The sequence below is a fragment of the Terrapene carolina genome, unplaced genomic scaffold (assembly GCF_002925995.2).
Source record: "Terrapene carolina triunguis isolate 2854851 unplaced genomic scaffold, T_m_triunguis-2.0 Scaffold62, whole genome shotgun sequence".
Classification (NCBI taxonomy): Eukaryota; Metazoa; Chordata; order Testudines; family Emydidae; genus Terrapene; species Terrapene triunguis.
In genome coordinates, this window is record NW_020664413.1 from 11211559 (window position 1) to 11237631 (window position 26073).

Consider the following 26073-nt stretch of genomic DNA (forward strand, 5'->3'; position numbering starts at 1 on the left):
AACCCCCTTGCCAATATATTTAACTGCATTGATTGTGATTTATTATTTATTTATTTTTACTTTTCTACCATCCTAAAGCGATGCGCAAAGTAAAAGAAAGTGACTTACACCAACAAGGGAAACCCAGTGATTGCAGAATCTGGCGTAGAAGGAAACTGGCATTCTCTGAATTTCTAGTTCTTGATTTTGTTGCTTTACATTTGTATCTATAGAAAGAAAAAGAAAACAGAAGCATTACAAAACCAACACAGGTGATGAAGTAGAGCTACATCCTAGGAAGCAGCCAGGTTACCCCTTGGTTAGGGTCTTTGTCCTCTATCTACATCAAGTTACATGAAAACAAGATATAATTTCAGGCTTCCAACTTGCATGGCCAGGTTTAGCACTGGTTGTAGAGCGGCAGTGTTGTCTAGCATTTAGTGCAGGAGACAGGGAGTCTGGGGTTCTATTCCCAGTTCTGCTACTGATTCTTTGTATTATCTTGGGCAAGTCATTCCCTCTTTGTGCCTCACTTTCCTCATATGGAGGATATAATAATAAAACCTCACAGGGTTTTGTGAAGCTTAATTAATAAATGCTTGTAGAACACTAAGGGCTCATCTACACGAACAATTAGCTTGCGGCAAGCAGGGGTATGACTGTACCCTGCACTAGCCTGCCCATACTAACTGTCCGCATGGAACCTGCTGATGCACATTAACAGTTCATTAGTGAGCATTGATCTAGTGTTCTTTGAAATAGGACTAGATCAAAGCACATGAACAAACTTAATGCAGGTCATTAGGACCCACACATACAGTTAGTCCCTAACAGCCTAGTGTGGGCTAGATTCACACTCAGCTTGCTGTGAACTAAATGTTTGCACAGACAAACCCTAAGATTCTCTGATGAAAAACTCTACAAATTCAAAGCATTAAGTATCCAGATCTACAATATAAATTAATTCAGATTCTTAGATGCAGTGATGATGATGTGACGAATTACTCATGGTCTTCTTGCACACCATGGGGATAATTTCATTCACAAGCCTCCTCCCCCCAATATCAAGATGAAAACAAATGCCATAGTATGCTCAGAAATCTTTTAATGTACAGCATTAAGAATGCATTTGCAGAATAAGCAGCAGCATGCTATAGACAGTGAACATTCCCACATAATTTTGCCTGTTCTCCAGCAATTAATCTTTCACTGGCAAATTAGATTGGAACCTCTCCTGTGACTCATTATGATGAACTCTACCCTCACCTATAAAAAAAAAAGATATTATTGCCATGAATCACAGAATGACAGCATCATATAAAATTAGTCTCTAGCCTGCCTACAGAAAAGTGCCAGCAGGACAAAGATTATTAAGCAGCCCCCCATGAAAACACAAATGTCTATCTCTGCTCTTGTGATCTTTACCTTCCACTTTCTGATTGGGAGGATTCTGCAGCTCATTAAAAAGTTGTTCTCCATATTCCATTAGCTCATGGTCACGTTTTTGCTCAGTGTCCACAGTTGATGATAAACACAGATTTCTTTCACTCTGATGACTCTGTTCAGCAAAACTCTGCAGACGTTCATCACTAGGCTCTGATGTTTTGGTGCAACAGTAAGGGGCGGGGGCAATATTATAATCAAGATCCAAGAGAAAGCTGTCTTGTAATGTTTGCTTGGCTGGCTTCTTTATCTTTCTCTGTTTGACCTTTTGGTTTAAATTCTTGTCTCTCTCTTCTTTCTCTTTATGAGTCTCTGGATCTTTATTAAGAGGCTTAAAAAGCTGGTCCATGTCTTTTGTGAATTCTAACAAGGTGCCATCTGATCTGCTTTGAATTATTCCATCTGATCCATAACGGGAAGTTTTCTCAAAGGTTAAAGGCTGGGAAGAGTTGACAACCCTAGATTCCTCCCTCTGTGTCCTTTTGGGTTTCTGCTGTAGGATATAACTCATAGAGACTGAGAAATAAGAGTAGTCCACAGCAATGTATGTCAGCATGAAGTTTATGGTGACTATAGGAGCAAGGATGTTCACTTGGCCAACGAAGACGAAAGCCATGGTGATGAGACTCGTTAAGCAAATTGCAGCCACTGGTGTCTTGTTACGCCCTTTCTATTTTGTAAACCAAACAAACATATTTAAATATATATTTGCATACTCCACCAACCCAAAAGTGAAGACTGCCCTCTCTGTTCACACTGATAGAGGACCATCAACATCTAGGCAATATTCTGATGGACATCTCACTGGTCATGAAATAAGGGAATATATACATATATGAACAGAAGCATCAGAGTTTAGTGGCTTAAGTGAGGGACCAGGAGCCAGGAACTAACAAACACAAATCTGACTTCTGCCACTGACTTGCTGTGTGGCCTTGGGAAGGTCACTTAACTTCACTCAGCATCTCAGTTTTCCCATCCGTTAAGTAGAGTAATAAAACAATGCTAAAACTCACAGAGCATTGGTAGAATTCTTATATTGTTTAGACGGGGCTTTGGAGAGGAAAATTGCTAATGATCGTTAATCATGCATTTCTAATTTCAGGTCCATGCAAGAACATACATTGTTGCCAAACAAAAGGCTTGCCATATACAGAAACTGGAAAGGAGCTCTGAAAACGGTTTCAATTGGCAGCTAAGCCAAGCAAGCCTTGTGGGGCAGCGAGGCAGAGGAGAGGTGCCATTTTACATTAGAAGCTGCTGGCCTGGCCTTCAAATGAGGCTAAACTGCAGCCACAGTATTACCGGATTCCGCATTTAGCATTACTCCTCTTTTTATAAAGAAGCCCCAACTGTCTTAAGGCCAAGAGGAAAGGAGCAGACGAGAGGTTAAGCAGTCAAGGATGTTAAGGGGTGTGTGTCAGGAAGAGCAACAAATGATGCCAGGCGAGGATCAGGAAGGCAGACTACCACGAGAAGTATTGTTTATTCTTTTACTTTGGGGCAGGGTGGAGGTAGCGGGAGGATGGAAAGGAGGCACAGACTGAAGTGCGTCAAGCTGAAATAAAGGACTGGGAGTTGGCAGCTCCTGAACTTTAACTCCAGGTCTAACCAAAGGGCGTCTTTGGTTGCCTTGGACGCATCACATCATGTTTCTGTACTTCTGAGATGCTTGTGCAAAGCCACGTAAGGCTCACGGGACACCAATGAGGGCACAATCTGACTGCAAAACCTCTCTTACAGGTAATGCTGTGTGAGACATAAAGAACCTCACTCCACTCTCAGGCTGCGTCTTCACTGGGAAATTCGTGCTTAAACATGATTTTCAATAGCTGAGTTAGCTGACATGATGCTGACTGGCCAGCACAGACCAGGACAAGCGGTGGGCAAATCCTACTGGGATCAGGGTTTACCTATGACTAGCAGACACAACGCTGAACACGTCTTGTCCTTGTCCACACTGACCAGTCAGTGTGACACATGGTCAGAATCACGTCACCACTCTCAGTTGGAGATCAAATTATATTCAATGCTAGCTCCGCAGTGAAGACAAGCCCTTCAAGCTTAGGGTGAGTTTGTGGGGCTGGCAGTTAAAACAAAGATGTCGCTTTTTATGTGTAAATGTGATCTGGAAATCAGCGAGACACACTCACAAAGCAACTTTACTAAGCAGAACCACACTAATTAACTTGGAGACTCTGATGTAAACCTACAGCACGTAATAGATTCTTCTTGAGGAATTTATGTTTTTCTCTACCCAAACCCTTACATTAGTGCCTAAAGCATCACCTGGGGTAGGAAAACACTAAGGCAAGAAGGCACCATGATAGAAGTTTATAACTATCAGTGAGGAGAAAATATTAATGCTGGAGAAGGATTATTATTAGAATGGTATAAATAGGCAGAATGGGATGATGACATTAAGAAAAGGAAAACTTAGCCTGAATATAAGGGTATGTCTTCACTACCGGCCAGATTGGTGGGCAGCGATCAATCCAGCGGGGATCAATTTATCGCATCTAGTCTAGACATGATAAATCGATCCCCGAGCACTCTCCCGTGGACTCCTGTACTCCAGCTCGGCGAGAGGCGCAGGCAGAGTCAATGGGGGAGCAGCAGCAGTCGACTCACCATGGTGAAGACATCACAGTAAGTCGATCTAAGTATGTCGACTTCAGCTACATTATTCAAATAGCTGAAGTTGTGTAACTTAGATCGATCCCCCTCTACCCCCCTAAGCATAGACCAGGCCTAAGACAAAATCCTAAAGTGCAAGATAGGACTCTGCATGAGAAGAAGCAATATTTTACAGGATCATGGCCTAGATTTATTAGGTTGTGGAATAGTAACCCTAAGGAAGTGGTGGAAGACCATTACTTGGGACATTTAAAACTGGATTGGATGAGACACTGTCAAGAATAATCCTGCACTGAGGGATGAATTAGATGATTTAATAGGACTATTCTGGCTCTAATTTACTATCAATTAGGAACTGAAATGTTATGTGCTTTTTTTAAATTAAAGAGATTTTTGGAGGCATTTAAACATTCACCTACCGTATTGGAAACACAACACTCTGTATGGGAAGGCGGCTAGTTATTTGACCATGCGGACTAATGTCACTGCCCATGCTGAGTGAAATGCACAAATGAAAGCAGCAGCATAAATGGTGAAAAGGAAATTAGATTTCTAAGCCTCTTGTGGCTTTAGCAACCCAAGGGAACATTTTCAAATAGCAGCCAAGTGCCTAACTCCCATAGGAGCCAGCTGCCTAAATGACATTTGTGCCTTGGACAATCTCCCACCTAAGGGGTTATTAGTACCACAAGCAAAACATGTCAATCATGACTGTCCCTTTCATACAATCTTTCAGCTCTGATTGGATAAACAAGAAATAAATTAAAATAAATGCTTTTCAAATATAAAATACTAAGACTTTCACCAGCTTCCATATAAACCATAGTACTGACCATACAAAGGTACCGCCAATAGTGTCTAGAACGTACAGTCCAGTTATACCAACAGTAACACAAAACATGCCACTTTGAAATATTTTTCATCCTATATTGTCCTCTATTGTACGTGCTTCTTTAATAAACACACAGCTCAAACGGAAATTATTTCCATTTCCTCCACACTCATTTATTAATAGAAAAGGATAATACATCCTGCACCTTACACATTTTCCCAACAATATGAGAAATGTGTCTCACACATAACAGGCTTCAGAGTGGTAGCCGTGTTAGTCTGTATCAGCAAAGAGAACGAGGAGTACTTGTGGCACCTTAGAGACTAACAAATTTATTTGGACATAAGCTTTCGTGGGCTAAAACCCACTTCATCAGATGCATGGAGTGGAAAATACAGTAGGAAGATATATATATACAGAGAACATAAAAAGATGGGGGTTGCCTTACCAACTGTAACAAGACAAATCAATTACAGTGGGCTATTATCAGCAGGTGGAAAAATCAAGCATAACAGTGTTCTCAGAAAGCATCTTAAGTATTAGAGATACTATTGAGACAGGGAACAGATGGTACACTCTTAGGATGCTTCTGGGCTAAGGTTAACAACACTGAAAACAACGTTCAGCTCCTTCATATTAACTAGGATTACGATGACTACAAACATGTTTAAACCATTGTATAAACAAACCAGTGCAGAATGCATTGTTACGGGCAATCCACTTTATTAACCGGCCCGTGAACCAAATCAACAGTCAATTCTCAAGGTAGCAGATACAGGCAGGGAGGAAGGAGATTTTCCTTTAATTCCTAACCTCTTTTCAAAGCACTTCCTGTTCTGGTACCTTGCCAGCACAAAGGAGTTCATATTAGGAAATGTTATGAAAAAACAGAAGCTAACTATGCCATGTTAGCATCAACTTTGCCGCCATTGCGTCAAAGTCAATGAATGACACCACAATAGTTGAGTGCAGAATTTGGCTCTTTCCACAGAAGCTACTTAACTACTTTCAATGCTTTGATTATTTTTTTTAATTATTATTACTTTTATTTTAGAGAACCACAGGAATATTCGAGAAACAGTGCACACAAAATGGATACACTTAAAAACTTATTTTAAAGTAATTTTTCCTCACTTTATTTACAAGGCCTTGCACATGTGAAAAATTGCTCTCTTGAGATTTTTCCAAACTGGTTTGCTATTACAGGGTTGCCTTGAGAGAGGCAGTTTTTTCCCTTCATCTAGAAAAAAACAGAGTCAGAAAAGAAGGATTTGGTTTGAATTTATGGTCCAATCCTGCAACCCTTATTCATGTGAGCCCAGTTGAAGTAAACAGGACTACCCAGGTGTATAAGGCTATGTACATGAGAAATGGCAGCAGAAACAAGCCTTGGTCAGTGTTCAAACCAAAGCTTAGCTTAAAAGAGCATTTAAGATTTGTAGTCCCCCAAACTGACCTTCTTTAAAATGTATCCGTCTATCCTTTTATTATTCATTAATTTTACAGAGTCCAAAATGAGTTAGGCACCTCACAATATAAATAAGAAGTGATATCTGCCCTCTGATGCTTACATACTAAGGCCATGAATCTGCCACTAGCAGAACTGGGCCTAATTTCAAACATGATGAAATCAAGGGAAACGAAAAGCTAGCAGGGAAGAGTTATGGAGGAAGGACAGAGTATACAGGCTCGGATTCAGCAAAGCACATAAGCATATGCTTAAGCCCCATTGACTCGATTGGGACTCAAGAACGTGTGCGAAATCTACATGGCAGCTTGAAGTAGTAAAGGTGGTGGTGGCGGGTTAATATATTAAGACATAAATTAGCCACTCATTTTTTTTTTTATTAACTGGCTAATTTATTGTGGGCATCATAAAAGAAATGGGTCCTATGGAGGGACTTGAATAACGAGAGGATAGAGGCCTTGCAGACCAGCTCATGAAGGGTTTTCCATGAATAGGGTTCTGTCTGGAAGAAACCAAAGAGACTGATGTGAGAGAAGTGGACTGGGGTACTGAGGAAGACATCAATGGTGGAACCGAGGGGGTGGGGTGGGGCATACAATCAAAGACAAAGTCAGAAGGGGCAGTTATATGGGTCCTTGAAGGCAAGGACGAGAAGCTTGAACTTCCTGCCATGAAGGAGGGGGAGTCAATGGAGGGGGTTCAAAGAGCAGGTGACATGAACAGAGCAACAGGCAGGGAAGAGGGGGCAATATGAGTGCTGGTGAAAGCAGAGATTAGAGGAGGAGTTTATAGTAATCAAATAGGTAGATGAGGAGGACCTGGACTCAGACAGAGAGACTTCTCCCATAACTCTGTATTTCTTTACAAAGCAAATATTTGAATGCGGTTTCCTTTCAGGGTCCCTTCCAGTTCTATGAGATAGGTATATCTCACCTGCTGATCCCCATTGGGGAAAAACCATGACCCCCCTCCTCTCCTGGTATTTAATTACTGTACATCAGCCAGGACAATCTATTGACAGCAGATTCATTGTTTCCATGCATCATTAATATTTGTTTGTTATAGAACCCATAGCTAATTCTACATCATCACTGATTACTAACCCCATGTCCAAGAAAGGAAAGGGTCGGTATCACTTTTTCCTGGGCAATGCACTGAAGGATTCGGGGTGCTCCATACAAACCTCCCATGCAGGAAGCTAAGGAGGAAATGTACAATCCTAATAAAAACAAGAAACCCACCAAGGACACCTGGAAAATGCAAAGAGAAAACAAATATTTATCAGATATTTAAAAAAACACTTAATTGTCTTTAAACACAGATTTTTCCAAATTAAAATCAATTAATTTCCTTTGTAAATGCTAAAGACTTTGGCAAAAATTTAACAGAACGAGCCGTGTGAAAATAGAAAGTTAACCTGCTCTGTACTGTGAGTGTGAACTAGTAATACAATAAAATTATCCCATGAAAGCAGTTCAGTGTTGAACATTCTGTACCAACTGGAAACCACTCGATAAGCTCACGTCCAGAAATATGTGCCACTTGGAGAAAACGCTTCGAGGAAGCAGACATCTGATTCCATTCAAGTAACTGGAAGTGAGTTTGAAGGGAGTTTATTTCAGGAGAGCACACTTATATACCGAGATCATCATACAGGAAGAGCTATCCCAGGCTCTAAACCATCCAAAACAGGAAGACAAACCCCTGTGTCCCATAAGGGAATACCAATAGTGGAGGAGTAGCAGGGGAGGGGAAGAAATCCACACTGCAATCAAATCAAAGCTGCCATTTAAATAAATGGGATTTCAAAAACATGTTCCAAAGGATATAATGCAACGACTTTATTTTCCTGTCTTAAATGTGTAAGGAATTTCTTTAAGTTAAATGAACATAAAACTTAAAAATCCTTAAAGCAATAATGCTAAGGAGACTGCTTTATTCATATTTTGTATTTGACACCTTTGGTTCTACTGTATTCCAAACCAATATTTAAATTTTACAAAACTTTTTACAGGCTCATCAATTAAGGGCAAGCACCTTTTATTACTAATATTTTGTATGATGGAAGGTGTCAATACACACACATAGTAAGAGTCCCTGACCCAAAGACTTTACAATCTCCGTAGACAAGACAGCAAAGCATGGGAGAAAGGTGTAATATCCCCATTTTACAGATGGGGAACTGAGGCACAGAGAGATAAAGTGCCTTGTCCCAATTCATAGGTAAAGTCTGTGGCAAAACAAGGAACTGAACCCAAATCTCCCGTCCAGTGCTTTAACCACAACACCATCCTTCCTCTGCTTTTCACTACTGGGCTGGAGCAAGGCTGCTGTTTGACAGCACACAGCAACATTATACCCTTCAGAACAGGAAGTGAAAAATATTGTAGCCAACTGAAATTTCAAAGGGACTCTGGGTCAGCAGAATGTAGATGCACAAACTGAAATCGAATCAGGTAATCTCCTCATCTGAAAGAAGGTGCCTCTGGCTACACAGTTGCCTGTAAGACTATGGTGGAACATGGATTGTTTCAGTAGCTTTTAACACGGAAGAATAACACCTACTGAACCATCATCATAACTTCTTGCAGCATCCTGTGTTCACCTTGCTTCCATCCATGATGTGAATGGGCCCCCCAAATTCTAGCCAATTGTATAATTTAATGACATGATATTTCCCTTAACATCCACATTAATTGTGCAGGTATTGATCCTTGGAAGAAAGAACAAGTTATAGTTATACAGAAATACAGACAAAAAGAGAACAGATTCATTTGAGATTAGCACAAGGGACAGGGAACTGGAAGATCTGAATTCTAGTTTCTCTGAGGAAGAAAATATAGAGGCCATTGCCAGTATTTTCAATATAAGTTAAGGGTTTATTATACTCTCAAGATGAACAGCAAAGCAAAGGAAATTGCATTTGTCTTTTCCTGCTTCTCTGTGATGTATGAAGATGGCTTTCAAATTTCTTTCCAAAATACTTTCCCATATTTTTTTAATACATGAAACATCAGGAATATCAATGAGGACCTCTCTTCCTTGTCTTTGTTAGAGGACCTTGGCAAAATCTTTGGAGGACCTTAACAGAGATGTTTCACAAGACAATGGAGCTACAGTTCTCTCCTCAAAACTGGATAGGAATAGGATGCTGAGTCTTAGACATCTAAAGTAACAGTGAGGACAAGAGAGAACCCTTCCTTATATGTTGAAGAACAGGCTTAGGATCTGCTGAAAGGTTGATGTTGCTCTGCCTATGTCTAGTTCTTATACTGAACCCATCCCTATGGTATTTGAACTCTAGAGACATTCCATCATGTAAAGAAGAGTAAAATGTCCTTTGGGTGGGAGCTCCAAAGAGAAGCAAGGGCAGAAATTGATGCGATTCCTTTGTGGAATTCCAAAGCCATCCCATGGTCCATGGAGAAAAGCCAACAGTTTGTGGCCTGTGATAAGTGACTAGTACTAACTGGAGGAGTTAGAGACCGAACTGATCAAACAAGCTTGCAGCTAATGGAGAAAGGTCAGGAGGTCACTGCTACGAGTTAAAGGATAGAGGCAAAACTTTTTTTTAAATCTAAAGAATGTATTTGCTGACCACATGGATCATCTGAGATGTGGACTGCTCTGAGTGCTAAAATCTGCAGGAGGCTTGATTATCACAATTATGCAAGGCCTGAGATTGCCCTGTTGAGGACTTGCTTCTGGATGCACAGGTGAATGCAGGGAAATGCTGGTGCAGTGAGAGGTTTTGGCCAGTGTAAAGGCAGTTAGTTTTCTGTAGAAATGGAAATGAATGTGGGCTGCTTATTAAGTGTGAGACTCCCTGCCTCCCAGACTGACTGAGCAACTCCTGCCACTGCACTGACACATGAATCTGCAGAGCTGTCTAGAAGGATATTGCGTCTCCCGCCCCCCCGTGCAGCCAGACTTGTCTGACAAGACTTGCCACAGGCTGTCATTTCTGGTCAGCGTCCTGGCTTCTACTTTTGCTACTTCATGGAACAGGGGGAAAAAATTCCACGGCAAATGTGTCAGCATTTCTAGCATGTGGATCCACCTTACACACATACGAGTTCACATGCAGCCCTCTGCCCAAATAAATCCACCACAACAAGCACACAACAGTTGCTGCCAGAACAGGAGAAATTATCAGCACTGCTTCAGCTATGGAAGCTTGATAAACAGGGCTCTTGCCATATTCTAGGAGACCGTGTCTGCATAAGAACCAGTCATGCAAGACAAAGAACTCCAAAAAGCTGAACAACAGTCTCTTTCCCTCCATCCAGTATTTTGGATAGGGGCTATTTTCTCCCTATGCCTCCCCACCTTGCAGCTGCCATCTTTCCTGCTGTGCAATGGACTTTTGCATAATATATCGCTACTGATCCTTAACGAGCTAAAGAGATTAACTGTCATGTCATCTCCTTCCTCTCCCGGCCTATTCAGAATACCCGGCCACTCCACTCTTCATATCCCTCAGCTGAAGGAGCGACATGCTCCATTTTCCACATACTTACTTTAATCAAAATGGTGGAAAACAGGCAGCCTACCTTCTCACACTGAAATAAGGAGCATTTCAGAGTAACCCTTATGATCTGTAGAGCTCCAAGCTGCTGAAGGGTGGAAAGAAACACTGGGCTGTGAACTGACACAAGGAAAGGGCCTGAATTGTATGAGGGCCCCATGGTAGCTGAAGTAGCTCGCAGCCTGTATTTCCCAGGAGGCGGTGGCTGTGGAAAGAAATCATGCTGCAGGTTGCTGAGGCCTACCATGGTGTCCCAAACAGAAGCATGTCTTGCAATTGCTTAAGGCTGGTTTTTGAAGAGGGGAGGGGGAAGAGCCAATTCGTTTTGAAAGACACAAGCAGGACTAAGGTCTATAGCATTCGCTAGGGAGTCTCCACTGCACCAAGAATCCCGGCCTGGGGCCCTCACATAACGCAGAGCAGGACATCCTCAACCAGTGGGGCACGGCCCAGAAGTGCATCATGAAGGGGCGACTGCTGGGTTTCACCCCACTGGGTGGGAGAGAAAAGAATCATTGGCAAATCCCAGACGCTTGGACGTGGGAGCTGCTAGGGCAGGGGAGTGAAGGAGCAAATCAATCCCACCACCTGCTGCTGCCCACCCAATCCTGCTGCAGCTCCTCAGCCATGCTCCTATATGTACAGCACTCAGCCATAGGTGGTATGCTGAAGGAAGCAGCACAGAAATAAAGGTGGCACGATATGGTATTGCCACCCTTACTTCTGCGCTGCTGCTGGCAGAGCGCTGCAATAGCCACTGCTCTCCAGCCGCCCAGCTCTGAAGGCAGCACAGAAGTAAGGTTGGCAATACCGCAACCCCCCCTAAAATAACCTTGCAACCCCCTGCAACTCCCTTTGAGTCAGGACACCCTATTTGAGAAACGCTGGTCTCCCCCGTGAAATCTGTATAGTATGGGGTAAAAGCATACCCCCCCAAAAAAACCAGATTTCGGGGGGTGGGGGGAGACCATATTTCATGGTCCGTGATGCGTTTTTCACGGCCATGAAATTGGTAGGGCCCTAGCCATAGGGAAACGGCACTTCAAGAGGCAGCACAGCCAGTTCCACAGCCTTTTCAACTGGTGCTGCCCGCAGAGCCGAACAACATGAGGACTGGGGAAGTGAGAAGCTCCACAACCAGCAATGGCTTCCCCATCCAGGCTTCAGCAACAATCTGGTGAGCCCCTACGGAGACATAAAAGCAGCCATCTTTTTTTGACAAGAGCCCAATCCCACCATACTTTGCAGGACTGGGTGGGTGGCAGTAAGGAACCAGGGATTTTTTTTTTTGAGGTTTCCGGAAGTAAAAGGTTGAAAGCCACTGGTACAGAGTTAGTTGAGCTGAGTGGTTACTTCCAAAATGGTGGCACAGAACAGCAGGCCATATCTGAGTCTACCTGTGTAGCTTGGGATGTACCAGCAGGTAACAGGCATTCCAGTCCATTTCCCCATAATATTTGTCTCCGAAGTTGTGAACCTAGAGTCTCTCTGTCTATCTAAGGTATTAATATGGCCCCCATTCCCATAGCACCTCACAACCTGTAATGTATTTATCCTGTGAGGAAGGGAAACGCTATTATCTCTCATTTTGCATATGGGGAACTGGGGAACAAAGACTCTAAGGCCCAGATTTCTAAAGGTATTTTGACATTGCTGCGCTCGGCACTGCAGTGCCTAACTAATTTAGGATCCTACATACCATTTTCAAAAGAGATTTAAGTACTTAGGAGCCAAAATCCTCTTGTCAGTTGATGCGATTTAGTCTCCTAAATCACTTTTGAAAATGAAATGTAGGCTCCTGCATCAGTTAGGCATTGCAATGAAGAGGGTGGCAAAGCCTAAATATATCTAGAAACCTGGGCCCAAACAACTTGCCCAAAGTCACACAGGAACTGTGTGGCCGAGCAGAGAACTGAACCCAGGTCCTCTGAGCAGCACCATAACCACTGGATCATCCGTCCTGTCACAGGTAAAAACAAACACACACCTCATCCTGTTCACTTAAGAGGTTATTCCCTGCTTCTTTGTGTCCCTGAGGTTGTACATGTCAGCTGGGGTGTGCTTGACTAGTAGTGGGTAATAAATTTACATTTTCTAAGAAAGCTCAAGATACATTGACCTTTTTTCTTATTTATGAAAGCAGCCTGCATTGTAAAGGAGGTTGGATGAAAAGATATAAAATTCATTCTGCTTGGAGACAGCATCTAAAATTCATGCTGTGTTTTGAAAACCCTCAAACCAACCCATCTTCCCCCCCCAGGCTACCCCCCCCCCCCCCCCCAACCCCCCCCCCAACGAACTAATTTGGCTCCAGGAAAACAAAGTGTGTTATGAATGGATGGATGAAAAATATGAGAAACAAATCAATGAACAGACATTTACATTAGAGAACAGAACAGCCACTTTTGATTTCAGAATGCTATCAATACAAAACCACAATACTATTGGTCCTATTTAAAAAAAAATACTTGAAAGAAACACTTTATAGTTTCAGGCTTTGCCTATCATTTTAGTCACCAAAAAATGCTTGCATTTAAATGTGCTACTTGACATTCCACTCAGGGCTTAGGGGGAAAATGTCTTTTCATTGAGATTGTCAAAAGTAAAATAAATAAATTAATTAACTTTTAAAAAGTTTAGAGAGTACAAATACTTCACAAGAAATTGGCAGTCCTAGCCTATTAGATCTCCTTTGAAGTGAAATTACTTCGTGCCCCTATTTTGTATGTTCAGAAAAATACATTCTAAGGAAGACAAACAGCCAAATGCTTCTTTAACCACGACTGACAGAAATGGAAAGTTTGCACAGTTTTTGATTTGTAATTTCTTCTCTCAAACAAGGCCAATAAAATATAAATGTGCTTATAATAATTCTAATAATAAGCCATATTTTCTACATGTATTGCATCACCACTTCATATTGTACAAGGGGAAAAGAAAACTGTATTTGTTTTTTCTTGTGTCTTTATGATATGCAACAATGGCATAAGACTCTCTTTCCAGAAGATTTCATTGAATCATAGACCCATAGGGTTAGAAGGGACCACAAGGGTCATCTAGTCCTGTGGTTCTCAACCGGTGATCTGGGGCACCCTACAGAGCCGGGAGCAGATTTCAGGGGGTCTGCCACTATAATCCAGAGAGCACAGCCAGTGTTAGCCTCACTGGGGCCCACGGCAGAAAGCCAAAGCCCGAGCCCCGACTCCCTATGGCCTGGGGCCCCGAGCAGTTGCCCTGCCTGCCTGCCACCCCCTAATGCCGATATTAGCTTTTAATCAACTGGATATGCAGAAAAACAGGTGTTGTGGCACAGGTGGGACGTGGAATTTGTATAGCATGTTGGGGGGGGGGGGACTCAGAAAGAAAAACGTTGAGAACTGCTGATCTAGTCTAACTTCCTGCCAGGATGCAGGATTTGTTGTGTCTAAACCATCCAAGACAGATGGCTATCCAACCTCCTTTGGAAAACCTCCAGTCCTCCAGTGAAGGAGCTTCCATGACCTCCCTAGGCATCTGTTCCATTGTCCTACTGTTCTTACAGTTAGGAAGTTTTTCTTGAGATTTAATCTAGATCTGCTGTGCTGTAGTTTGAACCCACTGCCTCTTGTCCTGCCCTTTGTGGCAAAAAAGAACAACTTTTCTCCATCTTTTTTATGGCAGACTTTCAAGTATCTGAAGACCATTATCCTATCCCCCCCCTTAATCTCCTCTTTTCCAAACTAAACATACCCAGTTCCTTTAGCCTTTGCTCATATGGCTTGCATTCCAGCCCTTTGATCATCTTTGTTGTTCGCCTCTGGATTCTTTCCAGTTTCTCTACATCCTTTTTGTACATTGGTGAATAAAACTAGACACAGTACGCCAGCTGAGGCCTAACCAGCCCCGAGTACAGCAGTACTATCACCTCCAGTGACTTGCATGCTATGCCTCTGTTAATGCAACCTGAAATTGCATTTGTTTTGTTTGCAACAGCATCACATTGCTGACTCATGTTGAGGTTGTGATCCACCACAACTCCCAGATCCTTCTCAGCTGTGCTGCTGCCATGCCAGTTTTCCCCCATTCTGTGTTTGTACATTTGGTTTTACTTCTCCAAGTGTAGCACCTGACATTTGTCTTTGCTGAATTTCATTTTGTCATCTATAGCCCAGTTCTCCTATTCATCAAAATCCCTTTGAATTTTACCTCCGCCCTCCCAAGTGTTTGCAACACCCCTCCCAGCTTTGTGTTATCTGCAAATTTGATCAGTATGCTCTCTATTACTACATCCAGGTCGTTAATAAAAATGTTAAATAACACCGGACCCAGAAAAAATCCCTGTGGAACCCCACTTGAGACCTCCTTCCAATCCAATATCATTCCATTAATAGTTACTCTTTGTTTGTGGTGGTTTAACCAATTATGTATCCACTTAATGATAGTTCCACCCACAGGCGCCAACTTTTGTTGGCGCCAGTGGGAGCTTGCGTCCCCCCCCGCCCCTGGCCCCACCCCAACTCCGCCCCCTCCCTGCCCCTATTGGACCCCTCCCCAAATCCCCATCCTGGCCCCGCCTCTTCCCCAAGCGCGCTGCGTTCCTTCTCCTCCCCCCTCCCTCCCTGCCTTGCTGTGCGAAACAGCTGTTTCGTGGCACAAGTGCTGGGAGGGAGGGGGGAGAAGCAGGACGCGGTGGCCGCTCCGGGGAGGAGGCAGAGGCGGGGCAGAGGCAGAGGTGAGCTGGGGCGGGTCAGGGAGCTGCCAGTGGGTGCTCCTCACCCACCAATTTTTCCCTGTGGGTGCTTCAGCCCTGGAGCACCCACGGAGTTGGCATCTATGGTTCCACCGAGCCTGCATTTGTCCAGCTTACTTATCAGAATGTCATGTGGGACTGTGTCAGAAGCCTTACTAAAGTCCAGGTATATTACATTCCCTCTATCCACCAAACGAGTTACCCTGTCAAAGAAGGAAATCAAGCTGTTCTGCTTGTTTCTTATGGGGTACTGAAGCTAACCTAATAAAGGACTATCAATATTTATATAACAAAGACTGAATTAAAATGACTAGCGTAGAATCGTTCCACTTTTCTCCCAGAAACAGTGATGATTTCTGTCTTACCTATAAGTGATATAAGCCCCATGTGACGAAGTGGGTGATTTTGTTGGTTTTTTCAATGGTTTGCATGCAGAGCGGGTGGACTCAGGCTATGGCTACACTGGCGCTTTACAGCGCTGCAACTTTCTCGCTCAGGGGTGTGAAAAAACACCCCCCTGAGCGCAGCAAGTTACAGCGCTGTAAAGCGCCAGTGTAAACAGTGTCCCAGCACTGGGAGCCATGCTCCGGGGAGCCATGCTCCCAGTGCTGTAAACTAATCCCCTCGGGGAGGTGGAGCACCTGCAGCGCTGGGAGAGCTCTCTCCCAGCGCTGGCGCCGCGACCACACTCGCACTTCAAAGCGCTGCTGCGGGAGCGCTCCCGCGGCAGCGCTTTGGAGTTTCGAGTGTAGCCATGCCCTCAGTTTCCCTGGATGTTACTGGTTTAACGAGGTGATGGGAGAGGGAGTTTGTTGTTACAGAGGACCAGCGACGGAACTTGGAACCCCAGCCAATGGCCTGGAGAATGGATACCCCAATGACTGGTGACCTGGGGACCGGGAGGCCCAGCTCAGGAGTCACAGCCGGTTCTGGCCAGTGGGAGGACAATGGGCCGTGGAGAGAGGACCCCAGTGACCTGACCAGCCGGTTCTAGCCAGTAGGGAACAAACGGCTGAGAGGAGAGGAGACCCAGGCGACCCTGTTACTTGGCTAGAAGACAATGGACAGAGGTGGGGCTTGGGGGCAGGTGATATCGGATGCCCAGCTGGGAAGCACGGGGTCTCAGGACTGGGGGGAGAGGGCAGGCAGAGCCCACCTGGATGCAGGAGAGACCTAGATGTACTGTGCTGAGAGAGGCCAGGCCTGAGGGCCCTGCGAGTTTCCTATGCTGTGTTCAGACGCTCAGTAAACCCTCCTGTTTTACGCTGGCTGAGAGTCGCTGTGGTCTGGAGAACAGGGTTGCATTGTTCCCTCTGGGAGTGAAGGCCCCGGGGGTCCAGAGTGAGTGGACTCCGTGAGGGAGCCCATGGCGAGAGAAAGGCGTGCTGAGGCTCAGGGAGGTGCGGTTCCAGGAGGCCGAGGGGCTTAACCCCAGAGAGAGAGTGGACCCCCAAGAAGGGCTGTCACACTAAAGAGGGTTCCCCCCAGGGACCATACGGGGCCAAGAGTGGGCACAACCTGGGAGTCCGTGACACCCCACATACGATCATATTTCAGTGTAAATCTAAACTATTTTTTCTTATCTTGGGAACAGGACAAAATCTAGGGCTGCATTCAGAGGGAAAATGAAAGCATGCATTTCAAATAGAAATTATAGCTTAAACTCTGTTAGAAGAATTAAGAATTAAATAAAAGTAAAGCATGCCAAACTAATTTAATCAAAGAAATTCTGTCAAATTGCAGCGAGCATATAATTTTGGATAATGGGGGATAATTGAAAATTAGCCAAAAACATTTTACTTCCACTTAATGTAAGCGAGCAATGAAATACACTGAAATCTTTTCCTCTCTTTTCAGAGGGCCTCAGTGATAAGGTTCATTGACTATGACACTACAAACCGGCTTCGTAGGTATATGCCAATGTGGAATGTCTAGGATTTAATAATCCCATTACTTACACTGCAATTACACTAGAGTGGATATGAAAATGTAAGCCTTGCTTGACTTAGTAAAGATAAGCAGTGTGATTCTTTGGAGATTTCAATTAGACCTAAGCTTCCACTGATGAAATGGGCTATACTGAATAATGTACAGCGTTTATCATTAGGCAACAATAGCATAGTTTAGCTATTAAAGTTATTGCTGTGGAATTACAAGATTCAGCATTATGGGGCATGTTGGAGAATGCAAACTATTCAAATCGATTTTGGGATGGGATTTTCAAAGGAGTCCAATGGCACCCAAATCCCACTGCTTTTCCCTTAGGCTCTGGAAAACCCCAACTTTAAATAATGCCCCTGTAGACTGGAAAGCACCGTTTTCTACAATGGATTGAGTTATTTTAAATTTAACAAATTACCTTTTCTGCTATCATAAAGTCATAGCGGAGCGATTCCCGGGTACAAATGGCTCCCAGCAAGAAAACAAAGACTATATATAGAAACCACCTGAAAATAACAGAGAGAGACGCCGTTTGTTCCCAAAGCAATGAGATCATTGGGCATTTTCACTATTGTTAAGGCCTGAAGAAATTCAGCTACTTACAGTGATCACCATTTAAAAGCTTCACAAATAATTGACATTACTGCAATACTTGTGGTATTCCCTGTTCTAAATTTAGGGACTAGCATAGTACATGCAAAGGCAAAAGTGTAAAGAGATAAGCAGCAACCACTGTATTGCTTTGTTATTTTTTAATACCAACTGGAATCCCTTTGCTTAAAGCAAAGCAGGTAAACTCATATGTAACTTTAAGCATACAAATAATCCCAATGGAGTCAAAGGGGACCATGTGCATGCTCCATGTTAAGCACGTGATAAGGGCCAGATTTTTAAAAATTATTTAGGCACCGAAATGTGCAGATGGGCACCTAGTGGCATTTTCAAAAGTGCCGAGGTGACTGACTCCCATTATTCCATTACTGGGAGCAGTGTGACCTAGTGGATTGCACACTAGACTGAGACTCAGGGGAGCTGGGCTCTGCCACTGGCTCGACATGTACCCTTGGGCAAATCATTTAATCTCTCTATCGCAGTTCCTCCATCTGGAAAATGGGGATAATTAAATCTATCTCGTTTGTAAAGAAAGCACTTGGAGATCTACTGATGGAAAGCACTATATCAGAGCTAGGTACTGTATTAATTATTGATTAATTATTATTATTGTGAGTTAAATATATAAAAATTGCCATTATGTTTTGGGGAAATACAGTAGAACCTGAGAGTTACTAACCCCTCGGGAATGGAGGTTGTTCATAGCTCTGACATTTTCTTAACTCTGAACAAAACATTATGGTTGCTCTTTCAAAAGTTTATAACTGAACAGTGACTCAATACAGCTTTGAAATTTTACTATGCAGAAGAAAAATGCTGCTTTCCCTTTATTTTTTTAGTAGTTTATGTTTATCACAGTACTGTACTTTATTCGCTTCTTTTTTTTTTTTTTTTGTCTCTACTGCTGCCTGATTGCGTACTTCTGGTTCCAAATGAGGGGTGTGGTTGATCGGTCAGTTCATAACTCTGGTTCTACTGTATGTGAAAAAATGGCCTCAGAAAGAACAACTAGATGAGAAATGTCTGAAATAGGGAAATGAGTCAATGTAAATGGACATCTTCCTTCAGTCCCTCCTTAAAACTCACCTCTTCCTAAATGCCTGCAAGTGGGTATGCCAAGTCTGCTGCATATTATATTAAACGTGATTGCCTCACTTTTACCTTGTCCTTCCTGCCTCTATCTGAGGGTAAGGAGCACAGACAGAGGTGTAGCCTTCCACAAATCACTACATCCCACCATGCACAAGCAGGTGGGAGTTGTTGGGCAGGGCAGGGAATTGAGGGTCAGATGGGAGGATTGGGCCAAAAGAAATCTGATGAGGTTCAACAAGGACAAGTGCAAAGTCAGGAAGGAAGAATCCCATGCACCACTGCAGGCTGGGGACCGACTGGCTAAGCAGCAGTTCTGCAGAAAAGGACCTGGGGATTACCATGGATGAGAAGCTGGATATGAGTCAGCATTGTGCTCTCATTGCCAAGAAGGCCAATGGCATAATGGGCTGTATTAATAGGAGCACTGCCAGCAGATCGAGGGAAGTGATTATTCCCCTCTATTCGGCACTGGGGGTGAGGCCACACCTGGAGTACTGCGTCCAGTTTTGGTCCCCCCACTACAGAAGGGATGTGGACAAATTGGAGAGAGTCTAGCGGAGGGCAACAAAAATGATTAGGGGGCTGGGGCACATGACTTATGAGGAGAGGCTGAGGGAACTTGGGTTTAGTCTGCAGAAGAGAAGGGTGAGGGGGGATTTGATAGCAGCCTTCAACTACCTGAAGCGGGAGTTCCAAAGAGGATGGACCTAGGCTCTTCTCAGTGGTGGCAGATGACAGAACAAGAAGCAACGGTCTCACGTTGCAGTGGGGGAGGTCTAGGTTGGATATTAGGAAACACTATTTCACTAGGAGGGTGGTGAAGCACTGGAATGGATTACCTAGGGAGGTGGTGGAATCTCCATCCTTAGAGGTTTTTAAGGCCTGGCTTGACAAAGCCTTGGCTAGGATAATTTAGTTGGTGTTGGTCCTGCTTTGAGCAGGGGATTGGACTAGATGACCTCCTGAGGTCTCTTCCAACCCTAATATTCTATGACGGACCCTAGGCTCCGTCCCCCACAATGCACCAGTCAGAATAACAGCACTGGTTCTCCTCAGGAGGTACGCTGTGCCAGGTAACAAATCTCAGTGACACAATCTGCCTCTCCGTCCCCTCAAGGGACAAAAAAGCAACCCACCGCCACTTGCGTGTGGCAGAGCCACAATTTAGCTTGCCCAGAATAATTTGTAAAATGCCCGGGGCCCAAACGACTCCAGTGTTCTTTTAAGCTTCAGGAATGACCTTCCGCACTTCATGCAAGGTTAATCCGCAACACCATGTAACAGGCAATTACAAGCCTTCAAAATGTTCTAAACATCCCTCCGATAAAACGGTACCCTTTATGGCAGTGAGAGGAAATATTACCATCACACACACTGCATTAAAAAAAAAAAAAACCCTCTCACATCACCATGCAAAAACTGATCAGGATGAGAAACGACATACAAAGGACACAGTGTCACATTCACTATGGGTTTACCACCAGAAGGGCTCCTTTTATCTGCTGGTATGTCTACACAGCACTGGGAGTGTGCTTTCCAACTCGAGTACACAAAGGCGCTAGCTCGGCTCGAACTAGCGCACTAAATATTTCAGTGTGGACACAGTTAGACCAGCCCACCTGACTTCCTAGGTATGCTAGCCCGATCCACCTCCCATCCCGCCATGTGAGGATAAACCCTAAGTCATTCTTCATAAAAAAGTACTTGAGAAATTTAGCTGCAACATGTCAGCTAATATAAGAAAACGACTCTGCCTGTTTCTTTAGAAGGCTTGTAATTTTTATTTTCTTAAAAAAACCCAAATCCAACAACTTTGAAATCTACTCCAGAGTAGTCCAATCTGACAATTCTAGAGTTAATACATATTCTGTATCAGGAAGTGAGCCTGAGGGGCGGAGAAGAATTGATTATATCCGCATTAATGAATCTCTTCACTAAAAGCATCCAGAGTAGGAGGGGGTAATAGATGATCATTTGAACAAGAGCCAGACTTTAATTTTCCAGATGGGTGAGTAATAAAAGGTTGACTGGAATATGAAATAGATTGGTCACATCCAGGGCACACTCTAAACAGAAAGTAAATTCTTCTCGCTCTCTTTCAAGCGACTTACGAAATGCCGATAGCTGCCAGAGACCCGAGTGGGATGCTGGCCGCAGGCTTCTGGAGATCTCCACTCATATTAAACCCAGCCATCACACCTGCATGTTGTAGACAAAGATAAACATAATTTGGAATTAGATCATTTATTGATCATGTCAGAACTGTAGCTATACTTTGTCACGTCACTGTTGAAAACACTATCTGCCCCATAGCCGCAGCTTTGTAAGTAAGTAACCATTCAATCCTGTATCCAATGGTAACAAGCTACCAAAAACATGCCCACAAAGGACCCTTTGTGCAGACTGGACAATGACATGAGAAAAAAGCATGAATTTAAACAAAAACGTCTTATCTTAATACAAACATCATGGAAAACAGCGTTGTTCAATTGTCAATAGAAAAGTGCTGCCATTCATCCCGGTGTCCATTCAACAGGCCGTATTACCCAACTCTGACACATGCAGTTAGACCCAAATAGATGATGGGTTCTTACATCCAGGAGAGACAATCTTTATTATAAAATGGCTTGTACTGTCTGTCTACCAACGACCCCACGCACATTTAACAGATAGAGAATAATAATACTCTGCAGGCACATGGCATCTTCCATCCAAGAATCTGCTTTGCAGATGTCAGTTAAAGCTCACGACACCCTGGTGAGATAGGTATTATCTCTAGCTTGCAGATAGGGAAACTGAAGCTCTGAGAGGTTAAGTGTTAAGCCCAAAGTCACACAGAAAGCACATGGTAGAACTGAGGACAATCTAACTAAACTGTTGTTATTATTTATATGCCAGTAATAATATATGGAGATATACCTATCTCATAGAACTGGAAGGGACCCTGAAAGGTCATTGAGTCCAGCCCCCTGCCTTCACTAGCAGGACCAAGTACTGATTTTTGCCCCAGATCCCTAAGTGGCCCCCTCAAGTATTGAACTCACAACCCTGGGTTTAGCAGGCCAATGTTCAAACCACTGAGCTATCCTTCCCCCCTCTAGTAGTTCCTAGAGGCCCCAGCTGGGATCCCGAGGCAATAGACACATAGAAATACGTAGTACCGGACAGTCTCTACCCCACAAAGTTTACAATCTAAATAGACACGACAGACAAAAGGATAGAAGAAACGGAGAATTATCCCCCAGTTTGCAGCTTGGCAAACGGAGGCACAAAGGGATTAAGTGACTGGCCCACAGTGCCTGAGTCTCAGTTCAGTGCCATAAGCACAATACTATCCTTCCTGGTCAAAATAGCTTTTTCACACTTCCTAGAAGTATTCAGATACTGGTAAAGAGAAAAGTAGCCATGTTACTTTAAAAACATGATGAGAATTTGGACAGTTAGTCCAATTAGTAGTACACTATTAGTAGTACGCTATTAGTAGAACACAATTCTTCAGTGTACAATTAGTGTACTTATCTCCATTGTGAAGTAAGGAAGTATTATTATCCCCATTTCACAGATGGGAAACTAAGTGGTCAAATGACTTGCCCAAGGTTGCACAGGAAGTCTGTGGCAGAGCAGGGAATTGACCCTGAGTTAGTTCCAGGATAGCACCTTAACCACTGAACTTCCTTCCTCCTCAGTTCAACTCATTACCATGCAAAGTGTTTGGAAGGTGCCCCTTGCAGACTATAGTCTACTGGCATGGCAATGAGTCCCCTTCGTTGTGGGGTTTTTGCCAAGATGAATTGCTCCTATCTAGTCTTTGGCTCAGGAAGAAATGCCACACAAGGGCCAATCACTTCATAGGAGCGCCTTAAAATGGCACAGACTTGTGCTGAATTGGAGCCTGTCGTTGCTTATTCACCACCCAAACTCTGACTTCATCATTCCTGTGCAGCATTAGTTTCCCATCTATGAAAGGGGGATAATAATACTTCCTTACTTCACAGTGGTGTATGGGGATAAGTATACGAAGGACTTTAAGCCACTCTGATAGTACAGTAATGGGGCCATATAGGTATGATAAATAGATTAGATAGTGCACAAGAGTTAATGTGAGCATCATCAACCACAGAGCCCAAACAGCCTCCTATATACAACACGCAGACCTCAGATCTTACTGAAGAGGACCAAGGAAGTTCAGGAGTCACAGGTGGTGTCTTGCTATTTTATTCTCCATCACCTTGTCCACAAAGGACATGTTACAGACAGGGTAATAGCTGAAGAAGATTAGCATCAAGAAGTGCTTTCCTGAGTAGCAGGTCCAAAAATTTTCAACGAAGCAGCAACCTGCTTACCCTTAACATAATAAGTCCTCCTTCCCAGTTAAATACAAGAAAGAATGTGTCTGATTGGCAAGCAGTAGGATGGAGTGCTCTCAAAAATTCTAGCTCTCAACAAGAAAAACTGTCCAAAAAATCAACTTGAGAAGCTGGGACATTTCTCTCCTCCAGACATAGATCAGCCCCCATGGAAGCATTCATCCTCCTCCAAATTTGAACAATCTTATCTGCAGATTGTTCTCAGAGAGAATTACCCACGTCTCTGTTTCAATCCGATAGCAGCCTGGATTTTCCACACAGACCCACTATCTCACAAAGCAGATAACGGCAAAGCTGCTGGGCAAGGCAGGATAAAAACGTGGTCAATTCAGCCAGGAAACCAAGGGAGTATCGAGACAGCCTGTACATCACAACTACGCCCAATATAATCCTATTCTGGGAATTATCCATGCGATGGACAAATGAAAACTTTTGCAGAAGGGTACTACCTACATCATAGGTCACAGACAATCAACAGCTACACCACCTCCAGTTTATAACTTAACCACCTACGATTTATCATATATCACTGTCATATGACAAATATTTTTACATTTTCTAGTACATTACATGATAAATCAAGATAGAGAGCAAGGGCCTTTTCCATTCCTCATCTCCTTCATTCCTCAGGAGATGGGGAATGGAAAATACCAGATAAGAGTTCATTTTTAAAAGGGGCCAAATTCTCTGCTCATGTACATTGGCACCACTCCACAGCCTTAGCGGAGCTGTGCCAGTTTGCATCAGCAGATTATTTAACCCAAGATTTCTAAATCTATTTGCGGTCACTTTGAAACACCAGATGCAGTTTCTTCCAGAATTCAGTTTCAGTGCAAAGATATTTCACAGTAACATGACCTCAAGAGGTAAGTTACTTACTTTGTTGTAACTGGAGTTCTTCGAGATGTATGGTCCCTTTCTATATTCCCTTGTGGGTACACATGTGCTTCATGTGCCTAAGACTGGAGAATTTTTGCAAGCAGTGCCCGTTGGTCCTGTGTCCCTACTCTCCTTGCGCTCTGCACGGAGGGCATAAGGGATGAGGCAGACTGACCGCTTCTTCAGTTCCTTCTCCACCACAAATCATGCCACGATTCAAAGCAGAGGGGAAGCAGGGCAAGTAGTGAAATACAGAAAGGGACCATGCATCTTGAAGAACTCCAGTTACAACACGGAAAGTAACTTCAACGTTCCTTTCTTCTTCGAGTGCTGGTCCTTATGTGTATTCCACAGTGGGTGACTGACAAGCCGTCCTTAGAGAGAAGGAGGGTGCGAGGATGCAGGTGGTATAGCTGCTTGTAGAACTTCTGCCCAAAGGATGCATCAGTGGAGGACTCTTGAACCAAGGCATAATGCCTCATGAATGTGTGGAAGGAGCTCCACTTAGCTGCCCTGAAAATGTCAAGCAGGGGACCTCTTGAAGTGATGCTACTGAGGCCGCTTGTATCTTGCAGAGTGAGCCCTTACTCCATGTGGGGGAGGAAGCTGTGCCATCCGGTAACAGAGTTAAGGATACACCTGGAGAGCTACTTAGAGATCCTCTGAGAGGATACAGCTTGACCTCAAACCCGTTCTGCTATGGCAACGAAAAATTTAGGTGACTTTCTAATCGGTTTCGTTCCCGGCAGGTAAAATGCAAATGTTGGTGCTCGTCGCATGTCGAGGGAAGACCCTGCGAGCGGCTACTAGAACAAATGGAAATGCCCTGTCTTGACAGTTGTCGGGACCCACTATAAACCTGAGGAATTTTCTGTGGGAAGGGCGAATGTCCATGTGAAAGCATGCATCTTTCACATTGAGAGCTGTGAACCACGGGTTCTTTTCCAGAGATGGTGTCATTGATGCCACTGTAACCACACAAAGAATTTTAGTTTGTGAATAAAAATGTCACAGTGTTGCAAGTTGAGAATGGGTCTTTTTGGGAACTAGGATATATTTTGAATAGAACCCTTTTCCCTGATGCTGAAGAGATACCTGCTCTATTGCTCCCTGCTTAAGGGGACATTCTATCCCCTGGGAGGAGGATCTCCTGGTGAGAATGGTCCCTGGAAAGGGACAGGGAAGGAGGTTTTTGGGGGGATAGGGAAACTCTATGGAATAGCTCAATGGATGATATCCAGCAACCATTTGTCCATTGTTATCGACCTTCAACTGTGGGGAAAGAGTGCTAGGCAGCCACCAAAGGAGACCTGGGGATTGGGTGGAGATGGCACCAACAGAGGTTCACAACTTTTGAGTATCTCGTTAAAAGTAGCTTTTGGCTGGCACGGGAGGTTGGGTTAATGTGACTGAAGGGTGTCCTGGCCATTGCAGCCTCTGCCTTTTACGAAGAGGTTCATACGAGTGCTGATGGTAATTGCTTATTGTATTTTCTCTGATGGATATATACACAGGGAGCAGAGGGTTGCCATGGAGTCCTTTAGCAAGTGCAAGTTTCATCTGTCT

The 26073-nt window shown here is 43.7% G+C and overlaps 1 protein-coding gene across 1 annotated transcript in view; it reads right to left on the bottom strand.

The window, feature by feature from the left end:
- Window positions 1-26073, bottom strand: part of SLC12A8 (solute carrier family 12 member 8) — an 85736-nt gene that overhangs the window by 10608 nt on the left and 49055 nt on the right. The window contains exons 6-10 of the mRNA XM_029910471.1: window positions 21373-21460; window positions 17976-18063; window positions 7463-7609; window positions 1405-2092; window positions 109-206 (exon numbers count right to left, since the gene is read on the bottom strand). Coding sequence (XP_029766331.1) covers window positions 109-206; window positions 1405-2092; window positions 7463-7609; window positions 17976-18063; window positions 21373-21460 — 1109 coding nt within the window. The remainder of the gene's footprint in view (window positions 1-108; window positions 207-1404; window positions 2093-7462; window positions 7610-17975; window positions 18064-21372; window positions 21461-26073) is intronic.